The 20,296-nt window shown below is 37.1% G+C and overlaps 1 protein-coding gene across 1 annotated transcript in view; it reads right to left on the bottom strand.

The window, feature by feature from the left end:
• Window positions 1-8,036: 8,036 nt before the first annotated feature.
• The window catches only part of GK (glycerol kinase), a 35,067-nt gene continuing 22,807 nt past the window's right edge, over window positions 8,037-20,296 (bottom strand). Inside the window, exons 16-20 of the mRNA XM_084294855.1 lie at window positions 17,600-17,720; window positions 16,152-16,295; window positions 15,226-15,306; window positions 11,626-11,696; window positions 8,037-10,503 (exon numbers count right to left, since the gene is read on the bottom strand). Of these exons, the coding sequence (XP_084150981.1) occupies window positions 11,653-11,696; window positions 15,226-15,306; window positions 16,152-16,295; window positions 17,600-17,720 (390 nt within the window). The 3' untranslated portion in view covers window positions 8,037-10,503; window positions 11,626-11,652. The remainder of the gene's footprint in view (window positions 10,504-11,625; window positions 11,697-15,225; window positions 15,307-16,151; window positions 16,296-17,599; window positions 17,721-20,296) is intronic.

Here is a 20,296-nt window from a genome sequence, read left to right as displayed (position 1 = left end):
TTTTTTTTTTCCAAGGTTTAATTATAAAACCTGGTTGATTAATTTTATGTATTGAAATAAATTTTAATTAAAACCTTTGTAGTTCCTTAAATCAACTTACCTTACACAAATTACTTGATAAATTTGACAAATACATACAACCACATTACTCTGGGTTTTTAAATTGTTTTTATTTTTGTCAGGAACCCTAACGAGGGCACATGTCACCTGGGCAAAGGCAACATGACCTGAATGGCTGAGTATGAGTTGTTGTTGGCTGCCACATTGATTAAACACTCATCCTTTGAGCAAACTGCTCATATCTGTCCTGGTTCTGGTGCTTGGGATGGATGCCTTGAATGAAAGCATCACAGCCTCATGGTGTGACCTTGGGTGAATTCCTTAAGCTTATTCTAAGAATGGTGCAGAGAGGAGAGGAGAGGAGAGGAGAGGAGAGGAGAGAAGAGGAGAGGAGGGGAGGGGAGGGGAGGGGAGGGGAGGGGAGGGGAGGGGAGGGGATAGAGGATTGGTGTCCCTGGATGTTGGTTGCCCACCGACAGTGGGATTAGGAACTCTTTTGGTATTGAGCAGATGGGTAACCACCCAGGGACATGGCATTTTCTCAGTGGCACCCTGATACCAAAAGAGACAGTCCAAATTCAGCTGGAGTTAAGAATCTACCTGTGTACTTGGTGCACAAGGGTAAGAGAGAAGGACTTTGTCTGATGCCCATGCACAGCTTGTTTTGTGAATATGCAAAGGGTTTCTGCTTGTCATACCATCACCTGGGTACCTCTAATTATAAATGAACTGAACTTCCCTGAGAAATGAATGCAGACAACATGCCTTGTTTTTAATTATAAACAGGTGGTACTTTTCAGCAAAGGCTGAATTAAGAAAGCTAAGGCTGTGATTAAGAAAGCTAAGCCAATTCTCTGCTCCTTTGTTCAGAAAATACAATTTAAACTTCTAATCAATCAAAAGCTTCAGATTTGAAGCAGAGCTTATCATAACCATATGGAAGCTTTTTGTATTACCATTGTTTATAAACTAACCAATCATTTCCAATTCTCTCCCAAGTCACTTGTGGCATTAACTTAATGCCAATGTAGGCAATGCTAGCAAATGATGAAAATGTCAAAGAAGGAGATCAAATGTATGTTTGTTGAAAATGAACATAAAAAATATTGCATCTGTGTAAATTGCTTCCGAGTGCAAAACATGCCTTACTTAGTAAGAGTCCCATGCATGGCCAGCAATATCAAGATACTCAGCTGATCGAATAGCTTTAATTTTACAATTAGGACTACATTTCCTTAACATCTGCTCTGGTAGAAAAATGACAGTGGTGACAAATCTATTTTTTGTATTTTGGAGAACTTCAATCATATGTGATAGGAGCAAAGGTCAATCTAAGGAACAACGGGGACTGAAGGAACAAATTGATGCACATATCCAAAAAAAGTGATACTATCATTTGATTATTATTATTTTTTAACCTTTGACATTAGCTTCTTTCTCATATTCTTTAAAAGTTTGTCTTCACTGAAGAAATATTACTTTGAATAGACTATATTTATTATATTGTGTTTAAATTAGAAGCACTCTGTGACTTGGCCTGAGCACTGAGTTATTAAAATTGTTTTGATAACTGTCTGGTTTAGTCCAAGCCCAAGATGCCAAGGCTATGACTGCAAATGCAGGATTTCTTGCTGTGCAGAAGTGAGATAACAAGCAATTTTGCTGTGGTAATACAGAGATTTTAGATCAGTCCCCACCTAAAATACTCGTGTTGCCAGTAAAAGCACAACATTGCTACTATGTCTGATGTGTGTGGGTGTTAAGACATCAACCAAGCAAAGCATCCTTATACCCGTGGGTAGCACAGCTGTGCTGGCAAAGGGCTACAGTGTGGGCCTGGCTGCAGCACTGAAGTCGGAACTGAGAGGCAATATTTATACACTGTATACAAAAAAATTGTATACAAACACAAATATAAAGAATATCAGATATGTATATATCTTTTTCTCCTTACTGTTCTTTTCCTGGCCAGAGAACAAAAGAAATATTCTAACTATTGTCATGATGTAAGCCAGCTCCATTAAAAAAAAACACGAAGGATGCTATCCTGAATCCCAACAGGTACTCAGTGTGTGGACTTCAGTGCAACTCTTATTTATATCATTCCTCTACATATTGTGTCTGTCAGACTGTAGCTACGGACTGTGGCTGCCTGTCAAGATGCAAAAGTTAACACTAGCTCTGTAAAGGCAGATAAGGAGTATGTGCTCTGAAGAAAGCATCTTTAACATACGATGTTGCCTGGCATCTAGGTGCATGATTATGTGTGCTCTAAGACTGCTCGTGTTCCTGTTCTGAAATGGGAGTGCCTGTATTGACACTGAGTCCGGACTCAAAGAGATAAAGAAGATGACCAAACCCAAAACAATAAACCAATGTCTGTTAGCAGCCTTCTGGACAGATAATAAAAGGCCTGCATTTTTGCCAGAGCTAGAGAATAGAGAAGGCTGGACAAACAGTTTCAGAGATGTGGGCTACATTAGGCATATTAAACAGAATCTGCAGGATCTGGAAACAGGTGAAAATCAAGGGACATCAGGGAAATCTGAAAAGTGAAATAAGGACTTTTATTTATTTATTTATTTAATAGTACTTTTTTTTTTTTTGTTTTGTTTTTTTTTAGGTGTTTCAGTGTTTAAAAAAATTCATAAGGTTCATAATAAAATGACAAACCAGAGGACATGGGAGGGAGAGGGAGAAGTATCTTGGAGAGAATCATGGAATGGTTTGGCTTGGAAAGGACCTTAAAGACCATCAAATTCCACCCGCCTGCCATGGGCAGGGGCGCCTCCCACCAGACCAGGTTGCCCAAAGTCCCATCCAGCCTAGCCTTGAACACCTCCAGGGATGGGGCATCCACAGCTTCTCTGGGCGACCTCTGCCAGTGCCTCACCACCCTCTGAGTGAAGAATTTCTTCCTTATACCTAATCTAAACATAACCTCTTTTAGTTTAAAATCATTACCCCTTGTCCTATCACAGCGCTCCCTGACAAAGAGTCCCTCCCCAGCTTTCCCGTAGGCCCCCTTTAGGTACTGAAAGGCCACAATGAGGTCTGCCCGAGCCTTCTCTAGTCTGAACAGCCCCAACTCCATCAGCCTGTCTTCATAGGAGAGGTGCTACTCTTTGTGGCCCTCCTCTGGACTCATTCTAATAGGGTAATATGTCCATGTCCTTCTTGTGCTTGTGGCTCCAGAGCTGAATGCAGCACTCCAGGTGGGGTCTCACAAGAGCAGAGTAGAGGGGGAAAATCAGCTCCCTCAAACTGCCAGTCACAGCAGACTTCTGTGCAGAAGTTATAGCTCAGTGTAATTGTGTATTTGCTTTAGAAAATTTAGAAAAGTGCTGCACAAAGAGACAAGAACTAAGGCCAAGCAACATGATAATGAGAATCTGTGCTTTTGTGTACTACAAAACCTTTAACTTCAAAATAAAAGTTATTGAAAAGACATGGATCCTAGTTGAATCAGTTTTCTTCACTAGGGAACATCAGCTCATTTCAAAATCTAGTTAACATTCAAGATTAAATTCTATAGAGCAAAAGAAATTTCCTAATTATAGTTTAAAAGCTATGCTGTGCATTTACATTATTAGATCCATGTGTAACCTTAGTACCAGATCTTCATAATTTTTGGGTTAAAAATGCATAACTTTACTAGTCTTAGGGTAATTTCTACAAAAAAAAAAAAAAGTATTTCCACATTTTATTTTATATATATATTTACTTTATTATGAAAGAGCACACTGTCTTTCCTCATATGTTTTTAGTAATACACACTTGCTGCAATTTAGTTTGGCAGTATGATATGCAGCTCATAAATAAGCTGCTCTTGTGCTGATGTTACCTTTCTTTTTATTGTAAGGTAATACAGCTGTGACTCATGTCTTTGCATAAATATTTAAATTATGATTTCAACATTTTCATTGTGAGGATACTGTGCCAAATACTGCTGATAGCTTCAGTGGGTGCTACTTTGAAAGGCAAGTGGGAGTAAGTGATTTTATTTTATTTTTTTTAATGAAGCTATTACAGAGTCTTCCAACATTTTCAGATATTCAAGGATATTCTGTAAAACAACATCACTGTACTGTTAGGACCTTCAACCACCCTATTGCTTGTTATATAAATCCATTGTTTTGTTACACTGGGTTCTGAACTGCTGAAATTCTGGTAGGTTCCCTCTACCTTTCGTAAGAGCTTGTCACACACACTGAATAATAAACCCATACCTGCCTATTCCAATATACAACATCCCTCATTCGCTCATCAGTTGGGACTCAAGTGTTTCACATACTCATGAATAAAAACAGATAATCTATTTCAAGATTAGAAAATGAGATCTTTCAGTGCTATTGTAATACATTTAATTCAATGAATTAATTTATTTAATATAAAGATTTCCTTTAATTAACATTACCAAACACTTAGTAGTTCGACAAATCTCGCCCTGCGTACTTTTGTTTGTTGATTAGTGTCAGCAGCCAAACAAAAAGCATGGCAACAATCCAAAATGATAGCATGATCTGAGATCTGTTGCTGGGTATGATAGCTCCTGAAAACTCTGAGTCTGAAGTTGCTCAAAGAGCTGTTCAATGAGCTGAAATCCAAACCAAATCTGTGAGTACTTTAAGGCTTGTCTATCAGAGAGTCCCAGAACAGAGGCATGTGAAGTGGACTGCACCTTCTTGAACACAGAAATAAGAATATAAACCTATTTCCTGCAGGGAGTGTCTTACAAAGGCTTGGTAATATGTGTCCTGAAGCTTGACAGAGACACGATTATTATTTACAGAACAATATTAGAGTTACCATCTTGTATTTCTTTTGACAATGAAGGAAGTGTTCTTCCTTATTCTAGGTAGGTCACTACTCTTGTCTTTTCCCCTTCTTTATTAAAACAAAGGCAATTAATATTTGTGTTAAGCATCCTCTCAACACTGTAAATTGAATCCTGTTGTCATATTTTCAATAATCTTTTCATGTGCAAGAAAACATATGCAAGAAAGATGGATAGGACTGATGTAGTCAGAAAAATTAGTAAAGACACAGAGTAGCTAAAGTGAAATCCTCAAGGACCCTGAAGCTGTTTATGAAGTGGAGGAAATGTGGGTGCTGTCGAGCAGTCTGACTAACCTATTTCCTAAACAAATAGAAGACAACTCCTTTAGTGCTGGGAGGGAAAAGCACTAGACAGCGACAACTGATCAACAAAGCTGTTCTCCCTGAAAGCTCTTTTCTAGCTGCCCAAGAACCAAGAAGCATTATGAGGCTATCAGACTCACCATGCTGCTGGCTGTACAGTTCTCAGAGCACTCCATCCCCACAGAACTGAAAAGTAATGATGCAGAAAATCCTTCTAACCAAAGTGATTGGGCTTTCATGGATGGCCAGAGAAGGAACCCCCAGCTCAGCAGCCCATGGATTTAAAATAAAAACAAACAAAAAAAATCCACATACAAAAAGAAATGTCATCTGAACTGATGTCTTTCCATCTTTCCATTAGAAAAATACAAGGAACCCGTATATTTAGTTTTATGCAACTTCCTTTATCTGTGGTATCTTTGGAAGCAGGTTATGCCATGCTTGCCTTTTGGACTGCTTTGAAGCACCTTGTGGTACAATTGCCTGTGCAAAACTGGGTATTAGGCTAAAATAATCAGGAATCAAAGTAATTGTGCTTAAACTCACACTCGCAACTGCTTAAAAGCTTAGCTCTCAAAATGAAAACATGTAAAAAAATAAGCCCACACAATAGGGCAGACTCCTCCAAAACAGAGATGTACATAAGATAACAAATAGGGCTGTTTGAGCAATGTTGAAATACAGCACAGGGTGAATACTGATTCATACAAAGTGATCCACTTTTGTCTAAATAAACTAGCATTTCCTTTTCCCTGACCTTTAATGCCCTCAGCATGCACCAGGGACAAACTGCAACCAACCCAAGCACAGACCCACAGAGCAGCTGAGGCTGGAAGGCAGCTCTGGAGCTTGCCCAGTCCAACACGTTGCTCAGAGCAGGGTCAGCAACAGCAGGTTGCTCAGGGCTGTGTCAGTCAGGTTTTGAAGATCTCCAAGGATGGAGACTCCACCACCTCTCTGGGCAACCTGCTCCAGCGTGTGACCACCAGCAGTCAGAAAGTGTTTTATGCTTGGATGGAATTTCCTGCATTTCGGTTTGTTTTCACTGTCACTGATTATGTCACTTGGCGCCCCCGAGAAGGGTCTGGCTCCACTGTCTTTACTCCTTGCATTAAGAATTTATATCTGAGCTCTCTCCAAGCTGACCAGCCCCAGATCTCTCAGCTTCTGCCTGTATGACAGACAGATGCTTCAATCCCTCTATCACCCCTGTGGCCTCTTGCAGGACTTACTCCAGTGTCTCCACATGTCTCTCACACCAGGGATCCCAGTGCTTGACTCAGCACTCCCGATCTGTCTCCCTCTGCCTCTGGTGATGCTCTGCCTGCTGCAGCCCATAGTGCTGTTGGCCTTCTTTGTTGAAATTCCACGTCCAACCTGGTGTCCGATGCCCACCTCCCCACAGTGTCCAGCAGGGCCCTTTCTGCAAAGCTGCATCCCAGGCGAATGGCCCCCAGCCCGTACTGTTGCCTGTCATTATTTCTTCCAAGATGCAGGACTTGGCATCCCCTTGTTGGACCTTAAGATGATCTGACAGCCTGTTAACTTCTGTCAAGGAAAACCCATCCCAGCAGCATTCCCATGTCATTTCTGAGCTTTGAAGGGTGACTTTCCATGTTCCTGCCCTTATTTCCAGGTATTACTGATGTGTATTACTTCCAGAAATAGAAGTAATGGCAACAAACACCAACAACCAAAAAATGGGTTTCTGTCATAATGGGTTTCTGTCACACCTCTTAATGGGAAAGCATTCCAATAGCTATAGACGCAGGCTTCTTTAGATGGTAAGATTATGGCTTGGATGCTGATGTGTATGTTAAGAATATACTATATTTTAGATAGTTCCAGTAACAGACTAAACATTGCATAAGCTTTTGTTGAAAAAAAAAATCTACATGTAAAGTATTGGTACTAATTACTCCAAGAAAGTTCTCATCTCTTAATGTTCATGAAATTTCAGTATGCTCCTGTGGAGTGCAGCTAAGGGCAAGGCCCTAATTTTGCCACGTGAAAGGAAGTCTGGAACCTTACAAGCAGATGTCGTCCAATAAACAAGTAATAACATGTTACCCAAAGCTTCTGTGCTGATAGAAAACAATCAGAAATCATTTAAATATATGACTCACACACCTGATTTTGACACCTGGAATGAAAGACTTTCTAACGACTGTGGATGAAGGCCGTATCCTTGGTGTAATTATGCTGCAGCAGATTTGTAGAGTATAATTGGGAGCTACACAGTGACAACAAAAACTAGTCTGGCAGGCACACTCCATAAATGCACCCTGCACATACATGCGTTACCCCCATGCTTCTTTCTTCAAAGAAGAGAAATACCATGTGCTTCTAGAATGAAAACACTGCTGGGTGCGCTATGTCATGTACAGCCCCTACCCCAACTCATAATGACCTTTTAATCTCTGTCAATTACCAAGGAATGGTGTAAGACTAAACATCAGCTGGCCCAGTGGCACCACCACTGTTGTTTGAAACCTGTCTCACACCTGAGTTAGGACTGTATTACTTTTCACTATCTTACTTTCATACTATCTTACTTTATCTTACTTTCATACTATTTCTTACTATCCCTCTACATTCATGAAAATGGAAGACATTTCTAATAAAACCTCAAAACTGAATAGATCACTGAACACCAGAATGCACTGCTGGATGTATTTGATCTGTACCTCTCAGCAACTTAGAGCATGTGTCAGTAATGGGGCTCTATATTAAAGATAGGGCTCTATTGTTTAATATACCTCAATGTATACTACTGTCTTGTGTAATAAACGTTAATGAAAATGTGTCTGAAAGATAACATGGAAGAATAAACCGACAGTTTAGATCAATTTATTTATGGCATTTTAATACCAAGTTAATGCATGTCTCAAGTAAGAATTTATAAATCTGGTAATTTATAGAAAAAATAAATCACAGCTTCACAAAAAGCTAACTTTCAACAGTTTGCCCCCCCAACCCCAATTTACAATATATTTCAACTGTTGGTAGAAAGTTAACAGTGATGTGAAATTCTTAAAAAATATTTGCAACAGCAATTGAAAATAAAATTATGATATTTACTCAGTGAAAAAGTAATAGGAATTGTGTTTCCCAGTAAAAGATATATCAGAAAAGCAGCAAAAAATCCTCCTCCTACTTATTATGTGCTACCTTTCCCCCTGCCACATACATCACTGGCAAAGGCAACACTTAACAGTAACCACTCCCAGGTTCAGTACTTCAGTGTTTTTGGCAAGAAGTCAAGCTCAGAAGTCCAGTGCTTGAAGTGTATGCTGCCCTTGCCCCGTGTGCTCCAAAGGCCGCTGTTCCTTGGTGTAAGATGGAATCAGTGACAGCTCAGAGTAAAGGTAGGGAGTATAAAGATTTTCCTATGGGTTCATGTTCATTTTTCACTCTTTCTTCACCTCTCCAATACAAACTGGAAAACTCAGAAATTTTAATTATTACACCTCACATTTGAGTTCTTATACAAGATGAGGGATTTGAATGTTGGTGTTCTATTTTCACTTGTGCACAAAAATCCCTTCTGTTAAATGTACACATGCAACCACAGGAGGAAAAATGTTCCTTCTCTAACTTAATTAAAAGTCACATTTTCAAAGGTCATTGCACTTGATAATAAAAAGGCAATTAATATGCATTTGATATTAAATATATCATACAGACCTGAACTTCTGTGCAAACCACTGCTTCAGACAAACACACATTTAACATTTTTTTTAAAACTAAGCCTCTAGTTAAACAAAGAAAAACTTTTAAAGAATATTTTTCAGACATTTTTTTAAGAACACACAAAAACCACTCCCTTTAACTCCTAGTGCATTTAAACACCTCTTTGTATTTTGTTTTGAATTTCTTCATGTTGTTCCCACATTTAACCTTGCTATCATTCTATACTGATCCAGTGACATGATACAAGAATACGTTTTCTCTGACCTACCCAATAAGGCTGGCATTTGTCATGCTGTTGGTACAAACACGAAAGCTGAAGGTAAGATTATTGCCTCACTCCTTTACCTGTGGAAGAGCTAATGTTTCAAAGTGGACGCAACTCCGTTTTCATTCTTGTTGCCTGTGAACTCCAAATGGCCAGTTTCAGGTGTCAAGTGCTTACAATTCCAAGCCAGGGTTTTGGGTTGTCCCAGCATATTTTGTGACAACTTGCTGTTAAAACTATGGACACAGAAACTGAAAGGGAGATTTTGGTCCCTGAGGTATACTAACTGACAGCAAGAACTAAAGCACTGATATTTAATTTGGAGTGGACCCTCTTTAAGGAAAACTGTTAGCTTCAACTTTCAGATTTTAACAAACAATCACTAAAAATACCCCTAAGCAGGACGACAGAATATATGCAGTATTGGTCAAGAAAAAGTATACCGTACAGAGTAATTTTAAAGAGTTTTCAGTTACTGAGGACAAAGAAGCTGTCCTGTGAATAGCATGCTGTATTAAATTTGTCTTTCAAAACAAACACAAAAGGGCAAGAACATGAAACATGGCCTAAACCAAAACAGCCATTTACTCCTACCTCTTTAATGTACAGTTACAGGACTGAGTGTCTTAAATACTTAAAATAGGCAAACTGACTACATATGCCAGAAGCCAAAACAAACTTTTTAAGTCTTTGATTGATCATTTCAATAGTGCTCTGTTTACCATGTCAGCAACGTTTTCATTGCCAAACCAGTGGCAATGTTTCCTACTAATAACGTATTTTGAGCTAGAGATTAAAAGGTTAGTACCACTGAAGGTGTTTCAGACCAGAGGTGACTAAAATAAAACATCTTTGGCAACCACATATGCATGATTGGTAATTCACAGCAGCTGGAAGAATTGTAAGACATTTACAAAGTCCCATAGTGCATCATTAACTTTTTGCAGTTTGTTGTATAAAGTACCAACCCCTGAAAAGTTTAACTAAACATCTGAAGTCACCTCAGAAGTTGCAGGGTTTTTTATGCCAACTTTCTCAAACAAAGCCATGGCTTGTGAAATTTTAAAGGATGATGGGATATAGTCCACGCAAAGGCCTCCAGTGCTGTTGGAGTTGATGGGGAAGGGAGGAGAATAGTGAAGGTCTGAATACTTAAATTTCAATGTACCACAGGGAGGTAGCTCAGGGACTGACAGCAGATGTATTCATGAATGAATTTAGTCACACAGGTAGTATCATCACACTGGTGGTGGAATCTTTTCAAACAATAAAATAAAATGAAACAAACAAACAAAAGTCAGCCATGTCCAGAGAGTCCATTATGTAGTCTCATTTATCGTTACCTTAAAACGAGAAAGAATGTGCATTAGTAACATAGTAAATTAGAATTTACTTTAAACCATTTTAACACAGTATAACACAGCTAAGTGATAGGAAGAATTCAGAATAACCATCTTTTGTTTTCAGTTAATGTAATTATAAATTAGATGTATCTTGTGACACAAATGCAAATAAAAGCTAGCACTTATGTGTGTGGGATGTGTATACAGCAGAAGAGAAGAAACCACACTAAATAAGATGGGTAAACTTTTAACAAGGAGAAGAACTGAAGTAAGGTACATTGAGCTTTTTTTTTTTTTTTTCCACGAATATGAGCTCAGCTTTCAGAAATTTTGGAAATATTGCAACTGATTTGTACAACTGCATTGTGATTCTTATATGTAAATTAGTATGCAATTCAGCAGTAACTGTTACAACACAAGGAATTTAAAAGAAAAACAGATTTTTTAAAAACAACAACAACAAAAGGGTACTTAAGCAGGAAGCTTGGTACTATTATCAGCACCAATACCTTACTTTGTGAGAATAAGGTCAAAGAACTTTATATCCCAGATGCAGAATAATATCCCATTTATAGCCAGACCTCTGGTTTTATACCTCATTAGAGAGGTGTCAACTTAAGCATGCAAAGGTGTTTCTTAAATTCGAGTCTAATAAAATATGTCACTTTAATTTAACCCTCACCTCCCCCAAAAAAGTGTTGAAATCTCTCAGGTATGTTGAAATCTCTCAGGTATCCAGATACAAAAGTAGTGTGAAAGACTTATTGGAATCTTAACATAAGGACCCCAGTTGCTACATACGATTTGCTTTAATAGTGAAATAAAACAAAATATTAACTCTTTCTCCACTGGGGAAGAAGAAAGAAAATCATAAAAGAAAGGGCAAGTAAATGACCTGATTTTGATGAAATTGTGAACTACATTATTGTTCTTCAAATTCTGTCATCAGGTGCTGCGTGAAAATGCAGTTAGTTTAGCAGATCCCTAAATGGGTTTTTGCTATGTTAGTATTCTCTGTTCTGCCACAGCAGATTTTTGCTTCACATTTCAGCAGCTGCAAAAGCATGGCCCAGACCTACAGAGACATGTTCAACAACAGCGCTGCTGCCATGCAAGACTTACTGCTGTTTCAGCACATGAAGGATGAATTCAATCCTCTGTAGATTCAATCCTCAAACTTACTATACTGATGACTGCATTGGAGTTCCATTGTTTTGTTAAGAGATAAAATGGAACAAATTAATTAATGGAGTTACAGTACCAAAGTTTGAAGGAAAGCCTGGTCAGCTACCTCTGGCTTTTAAAAACAAAAGGACATTTACCAGAAAAAATGTCTAAGTGGGTGGGTGATGGTGGTGATGACGCAGTCCTGCTTCAATCAGCAACACAGATTCAGTATATTGTATCATGTTCTACCCTAACACACAGATGAGCAAAACTACAACCAGTACATATCATCACTAATTCTACTCTTGTTTAGACACCATCATTAAAAAAAGCAAAACAAAACAAAGCAAAACCCAGGAAAGTTACAAATTTCTTGCAACTTTCTTCCCCAAGCTTACCACGTAAAGAATATAACAAAAATCCTCAATTGTTACTGGTTGAAAACAAGGGCTAAAATGGGTTCTAAAGGCAAGAGTGAGCTAAGATGATTTCCACTTGTGGGGCAGAAAGACACTGGCAAGCTTAGGGAAGGGAGAACAAGATCTGTTTTTACGAATTCCCATAGTGTAAGTTTAGATACATATGCAGGTTACTGATTAGTTGTTTTTACAAAGCATTAAGCCTGGAATTTAAGTAGCTTATCTGCCCTCTTGATATTGATCTTCCTATTATTTTAGGCATCCCCCATGTGCTTGAGAACCTGACCTGGAATTAATATTAAAGTTGTTTAGTTCAGCTTGTTAAAAATTTACCCACTTATTCACAGCTGGTTTTATGTTATATTTAATAACCAAGATTGTTCTCATTTACAGATGTATTTCAGAGTTAGTACATCAATGTCAAACCATTTGTTCAGTGTGATTTTTAATCAGCATTTGTTTAGTTTGATTTTAGTTCTTCTATAAGCTCAGACAGTCTCTTCCATGCAAGGAAAATTACCACTGAACAGTTAATTCACACTGTATGAGTAGAAACAAACATTATCCGAGGAGCATGCTCGAGTTCTCAGCTATCTGTTTAATTAATACCCCACCCCTCAAAAAAAAAAAACAAAACAACTAACTAAACAGTAACTCCAAAAAAAACCTTACTAAGAAGAAAATATGGCTATGCTGTAAAATATTTTCCTTGGAAATAAATTTTGAAACACAATGGCAAAGAACAAATGACATCTCCACAGAAACTTCTTACCATACAAGTAATCTTACTACAATGTCTTACTGCTGGCATAAGTAACTAACACCATCATCCATCTATATTAATAACTTTCTTTTAAAATTAAACATATATGAATAGGTTGAAGATGCATCTTCATTGCATATGCACACAGTCCCTTTCCCCAGTTTTTGTGGGTAGGTTCATTGGTGTCTCTTCTTTTTATACAAAATGAATTAAGAGAAAAATACTAAAAGAACATTCCGTAGATTAAGCAGATGAAGATTCCTAACCATACAGTAGCTCCAAGGGTGCCAGAGAAAAGGTGGAGGAGATACACAAAGCCTTTCAGGGAAGAGAAGTCTTCCCTTTATTTAGACCAGATCCTCTAAATAATTTAAAATGTTATGAGAAGAAACAAAAGACAAAGGATGGAACCATATTCTAATTGCAATGTGCACTGTAACGCAGGCAATGCAAAACTCTGCTAGGCTGCTCCAAACTACCCAAACTTTTATAAACTGTGTACAGTCAGCTTAGCTAGATAAAGAGAGAGGATAGCCCAAGGTTTCATATGCATCTAACAATCATGAATTTCATGGTGCATAAAAATGAATTCAAGACAGCATTCTTTGTTCCCTTAGGTACTATGTGACTAAACACCCTTAAACACTTGTGTGCATGAACAACAAAAAGCATCAGTCATTTTTTTGCTCAAAATAAATGGTGGAATACAAAAAAAAACAACAACACAACACTTAAACTAGTGTAGACAGCTTTTAAAGTGATCTAGTTCAAATAATAACTAACCTGAGACGTACTTTGCTCCGATTAACATTACCATGCTACTCATAATAAAAAAACCCAAGGGCAGACTACAGAAGATACTAGTGTCACCTGATGTCATCGAGGGGAAGATGTTTCCAGTCAAGCAAATCAAAAGAGAAATATATATATAAATTGCAATACATATGTTAAAAATCATATGAACAGCAAAAAGTAACAATTGCAAGAAAAAATAAAACAATTTGCAGAAAAAAATAGAAAAAGTTCATGCAACCTCCCCCAAAATAATTCAAAACAAGCTCTCAATAAGAGTTCACATTCAAATTCTACTGTTAGAACTACCTAGGTGGATACCGTTTCTATTATTCTCCAATCTTAAATGCTCCTAGCAGGCATAGGACAGTATCAAAGCTAGAACTAAGAAAATTAGCATTCTTCCCCTAGTGTTAAAGTGGATAATCAGTGAGGTCAAGTTTTTGTAAACATAATTTTTCACATTAGCTGAAGAACAAGACCTAGTTTTATTTTCTCCAAGGCAGATATTCTAAGCTTCAAAAGGAAATAAAGAATAAAAAATAATACACATATCAAGCACTTGGGATTTAGGGACACATAACAGCATTTAGATATAAGGCAACTAAATCATAATACTGAAGTAAATCTTGTTATTCGTGATAAATTACCTATTTCCCTTCCAAGCATCCTTGAGAGAATTGTTTGCATAACCACGCTGTTAAATAAAGTACTTACATCTACATACAGGATGGTAAAAGAAAAAATTTAGTTTTTATCTCTCATCAGTAAAGTAAGAAACTTTATGCAGCTTGAGGGCTGCAGCTGTGGGTTCTGGGGGTAGATTCTGAAGATTCTTAATCTTTTCAGTAGTTTTTTCAAGAAAAGTGAAACAAAGAAGAAGTTGTGTCCTGTAGGCTGATTCAGGCCTAGAAACTTATCCTGAAATAGTGCTGAAATATAAACTCAAATTATAGAACATAGAAGACTGCAGACTATTCAAGCCTGATAAAAGGAAAAGTCCTCTACTTCAAAAGAAATATCTTTTTTAGTCCCTCAAAGTGTATGTATGTTCTATGTGTGTGTACAATAGGTGTATGCAGTGCTTCCCTTTATAACTTCTAGCTCTTAGTCCTTCCGAGTCAAGCAGGTTTTGATGTGGTTAGCAATCCCTCCTTCCTATACAGCAAACAATAAAGCCAAGATACAGCAAGAAAAATCACTGGATGAAACTTTCCTCTTTTTCAACATGAGTATAAGAAAGTTTATAAAATTCCTGCACCATCTTAGAATTAAGCTGTATCTCTTTAATAGGAAAGATTTTTTTTTCTTTGTTAACTATCAACATTCTGTGGAACCTGCAGTTAGTCTTGATTTAATGTCTTATGCTTTCAGAGACCTACAAGATATTGCTTGTGTCTTCCTTTCAAGAGGAAGACCAGCCTATATCCTGCTTTGCTTCCACAGTGTTTTTAAGTAATCATTTTCAAATCATTGGAATCGTCAACAGATAGAATGAACAGAAAATGTCACCAAACTCAAGATTAATTAACTAGTCTAGTTAGCTAATTAATATTTGACCTGTGTTAATGTCTGGTTTACCGTTTGAAGGAGCTTCAGATGTCTCCCAGCCCATAGATTTCATCACAGCTTTCTTCCACCTGGCATAGCGATATTCACTTTCTGAAATAGAGAAATCAGCGAAAAGTCTGTCAGTGCCTATGAATGCAAGTATTTAAAAATGTTTTGAATTAGTTAAAAGAAAAACCCTCAAAACAACTAAAATAACAAAACTATGCACAGTAACAAGAAATAAACTTTAAAAAGATTCTGTGTGTTCTCCAATCAGAACATATACAAATAGGACAAAATGAAGCAATTGTTATTCATGCATAAGCCCTTCAGTGTTGAAAATAAGTCTTGAAGAAGGGATCATAGCAGTAATTATAATCAAAATGGTAAGACGAAGTTCTTTATAAAAACAAGAAGAAATAATTGAAAAGACAAAAATGTCTTGCACATGGATTAATTATGTCAAGTACACGCTTTTTGTTTCTAGAAGCATTTAAGAATGACGAAAAAGTTAACTAAAAGAATGATCAGTGTAGACTTTTTAAGGCCAAATTAGGAGTCTACCAAAAATACTCTGCCTGTCCTTCCTATGTCTGTGAAAACGCAAAAATGCACAAGAACTTTAGAAGACATCTTTCTCAGTAAAAACAAAAACAAAAACACAAGAACAACATAAAAACCCCATCACATTAAGTAAACAGTTGACACATTACCTTACGGAGCTATGTTGTTTTAAACTTTTTCCAATCCTACTAGTCAATAAATGAACAAAACAGCAAGTGAAATACACTTTTTCCTAAACCTAACACTACAAAGCTGATTTTTATCATTTTGAGGATATTTACATACAGCTGTTTTTATACTGGTATGTCAGACTGCAACAAAGAATAAAATTGATCTTCCGAACATAAAATAAAACAGTTCACGGGTTCCTGGAGAACCTTAATGGGGTTTACCCTCCGGGTTGATCTGTGGTTCAAATCGTTCACATGTCACTGCTGTCAAATCTCCAGGATTCAGACTCCAAATTCCAACTCCTTCTGCAGCTCCTGCTGCCATAGCAGCTCCTAGAGCGGTTGTTTCAGGCATTGATGGCTTTACTGAAGTAAATCAGAGAGAAGGCCATGATGCTTTTTACTGAAAGTCAACTTGATGATATCAGAACTCCAGACATATATGTCTAAAATAACACATTTTCCTAGAACTGTTACATGAGCTTCCCTGAAGTTTACCACCTACAAATCTCATTTTATTTCCATTCACATGATTATGAAGTTAACTTCAACTATGAGTCTTCCAAGTCTTCAGAATACTTCAGATCACTTATTCCCTCACTATTGAATAGTGGGTGGCAACCCTGTCCATGGCAGGAGGGTTGAAACTACATGTAGATGATCTTCAAGGTCCCTTCCAACCCAAGCCATTCTATGGTTCTATGAATCACGAAATTGCCCATTTTCACATTATGCATAAGGCTACTGACCACCACCAGTTTCCTCGGAGTACTTCTGTTAATAAGGTGACATTTTGTTGTCCTCTCCCTCCCCAAAGCAGTGATTACTGTTTAAGTAACCCATGTTGTTCTCCTGCTCCAGACATTTTGTTATTAAAAGCATCTATATTTAGAAAAGGCATCTTAAAAGAGGTTACACACCTGTACTTACTAGCTGGTTTGCCTTCCACAGGTGCTATAAAAGACCAAACCACCCCCAAGATGTAAATCTGTGCTATTAACTCTACAACTGCCTGCTTCTGTACTTCAAGAGGAGAATCCCTTAAAAGCAGGTTTTATTGATCACATCCTTTCAAGTGCTAGCTATGACAAAGCACTGACAGTATAAGCCTTGTGCATTATGTTTTATTAAAGGCAAACTATAGTAACTCTGGAGTTTAAAACTTTCCACTGGCTTGCTATCGCTGAAGTGGCTCAAGTTTATGTAGAAGAGCAGTGAAGGTGCAAAGTTCTGATTTATCTCTGAGCAAGATTTTCAGGGCTGACATGTTGCAGGACAATGTAAATTTCATTGATTTTAAAACTGTTAGACAGTTAGATATTGATCTGACAACTTTAAAGTTTAATACCATCACAGTGCTATAATATTTCAACACGAGAAATGAGTCAGAGATGCTCTAGGAAAATAAACCTTAAAACTTGATGCTAGACCTAAGCATTTTTTTTCTGGAAACAAAACCAAACCAAAATACACTCTCCTCCCCCCCCCCCCCCCCCAAAAAAAAAAAAAAAAAAAGCAAACAAACAAACAAAACACAACATTCTCAGCACTAAGAAAAGCCTAGCAGTAACAACAATAACAGCCATCCAAACAGCCCTCATTAGCCATTACAAATGAACAGCATATTCAGCTTTAAAAAGAAAAAAGAAGTCATAGTTTTTTTATCTTACCTACTGGAATACAGAGAATGTCTGATTGGAGTTGCATGAGAACTTTGTTATTGGTCATTCCTCCATCTACTTGCAACTGACTTAGTGGTATCCCACAGTCCTTGTTCATTGCATCTAAAATCTGAAGAGCAGTATATGTTACAAATTAACTGCAGAAAAATCTCCAAATGCAAAATATTGATAAGTCAGTGTTTGCTGAAGAGTGTTAAGCAGGTAGGTCTCCTTCCCTGTACATCAAGAGGCCAAAACAGAGGTAGTGACAACACAGTTTTGCTTAATATACAGCAAGTGCATTCAATTTATCACAGAAATTCTAGTGTAGGAGAATTTTCTCTATACCTATCCGTTGCATATATGGTCTAAGAACTTTGAGGAAAAAAAAACAACTGATGACCACTACAAACTTCATTAAAGCTAACAAAGGAAGCACACAGCATTATCCTACAATCGTCTATTACATGGAGAATATTGTTTTTTCTAAGGTTTTGTAAAAACAGTCAATTAAACGTCTCATTTACATTTTTAATGTCAGTATATAATGCTTGATGATAGGAATTAACTAGTGCAGAATGATTTTTCTCTGTCATTTTTCAACTTATTTGAATAACTGTAAGTGTGCTTTTCTCAGCTTTAAATGACAGCAAAATACACAAACCACAAAAAAGAAACTACAGTGCATTGTATGCTATTCTGCATTTCACAAAGTACGCAGTTATACAATCCTTACTTGGAATTCAACATGTTTCTATAAATGAACAAACAGGTAGGTTGGTAAAGTACAGAAAACTATATAGAGATGGGTTATCCAGCAGATTTTATGTATTCTCAGACAGTAAGTCAACAAGGAACTAAAAGCATTGCCACAAGATGAAAATTAGAAAGTAAAAGGCCAACTTTCATTGTGGCAGAATCTGTACATGGGTCTGCACTGAAATAAAAAAAAAATACATTAGAAATAAGCAGGAATACAGGATATATAGCAGAGCATGAAAGTTTACTGACAGTACTAAGCTAGTACTAATCTCCCTACAGCTTATTTTCTTCATCTTTTATATTAATCTATACTGAATTTCACCTGCCTTTTTTTTTTTTTTTTTTTTTTTAACTATTCAGAACTTCAGCAGTGCCTCTTCATCTTAGCTTTACATATACTGCTGAAACTCTGATTTTGTTTATTATTTTGCAAGAGCATGTTGAATCATATTATGCACTTAGACTAAAAGTTTAAGTGTATACTACACACTTTGACTAAAAAGCAAAAAGAAAGCTAGAAACGAGGAGGTGGTGAAGAAACAAAACAAATTACGATCATGCTGTTTCTATCTCTATTGTAGCGTAGTTAGATTATGGGCAAGGTGTCCAGGTAAGTTTTGTCTAATGACAGCAGTGTGCAGCTCTTCAAACTCAAAAATTACTTATTTTTCTACAATATTTTCTGAGAGAAAAAAAATATAACAAGGGTCATCTGTCTGCACAAGGAAGGAACTTTTGAGAGAAAAAATGATCAGAAACAGAAGAACTGGATGGCACAAAAAATATTAAACAAACAAACAAACAAACAATGAATAGGAATTTTGAGTCTTTTCCCAAAGGATACATAAGATTTACGTTTCAAACAGAATTAAACCAAACTAACTTTGCTTTTGAGAAGACAAAAATAACAATGTATCTTTGAAAACTGTACATTTTATGCACTTCTGTAGGACTTAATCTACTAATTTAAGTATGTCAGAATACCTAATGAGACACTCCTACCACTGTGATTTAAGTACATTGAGTAAAGAATAAGGAAATAAGGAAGAGTTAGATAAATTCAAACAGTTTCATCTTCAGTTTTGAAAGCTTTATTCCTCATCCTGCTCCTCCCAGACACATGCCATTTCTTGTTACGTTTGCTACAATCCTCTGCAAGGCAGCTGAGGTCATTAATCCAGCAGAAAAATAGCCCAGCAAAACAGGGATAATTTTTTGCTAGAAAGATCATTGAGCTGTCATGTGAGATGGAATAGATCGGAGGACAGACAAAGAAAGAGAGGAGCAAGAAAACAAACCAGGCTATCACTTCAGTTCACTATAACTTTACCCTGACTTCTAGTATCAGAATTAAGAGCTTGCTATTTCCAAGCTCCTTCCATGACTTTCAGAGGACTCAGAGGCTTCAAAAGGAGATGCCTTGGTGAAGTTTCTAGCTGTCTTTTTTCCACAGGAGTACTTCTTGCTTTACTCATTGTTGCTACAGAAACAGCAAGCTACTTTCCTCATCTCACACAGTTTCAGGTGGGTATTAGTTAAAACACAGAAGTTTAAATAACATTAATTTAAAACATGCAAACATATTAAAGTTTCACTGTTACCCTTTGCGGGCTATGAATTTCATTTTGTCCTGTGTTTGTACAGAACACAAGGAGCACGAAACGTAGCAGATAGTAATATAAAGATTTTAATGCTCAAAACATACTGATATCAAGCCTTATGATTTGGTTGAAGGATTAATTTATTGTGTGAGAATGTAGGTTTGCTTTTGCAGAATGCTGACAAGTGCAAAAAGAGACGTGGGCAAAAAGTGAATGCAGATTTCACTGGATGTTTGCTGCTCTCTTGATTTAAGTATTTTTTGTTCTTATGGAAAACAACATCAGCCATATCTGTCACAGCAGATGATATAAAATATAGTCTCTTATGTTGTAGAACCAATAC

The sequence above is a fragment of the Netta rufina genome (genome assembly GCF_964035555.1).
Source record: "Netta rufina genome assembly, chromosome: 1".
Taxonomy (NCBI): domain Eukaryota; kingdom Metazoa; phylum Chordata; class Aves; order Anseriformes; family Anatidae; genus Netta; species Netta rufina.
This window is presented reverse-complemented; position numbering and strand designations above follow the sequence as displayed.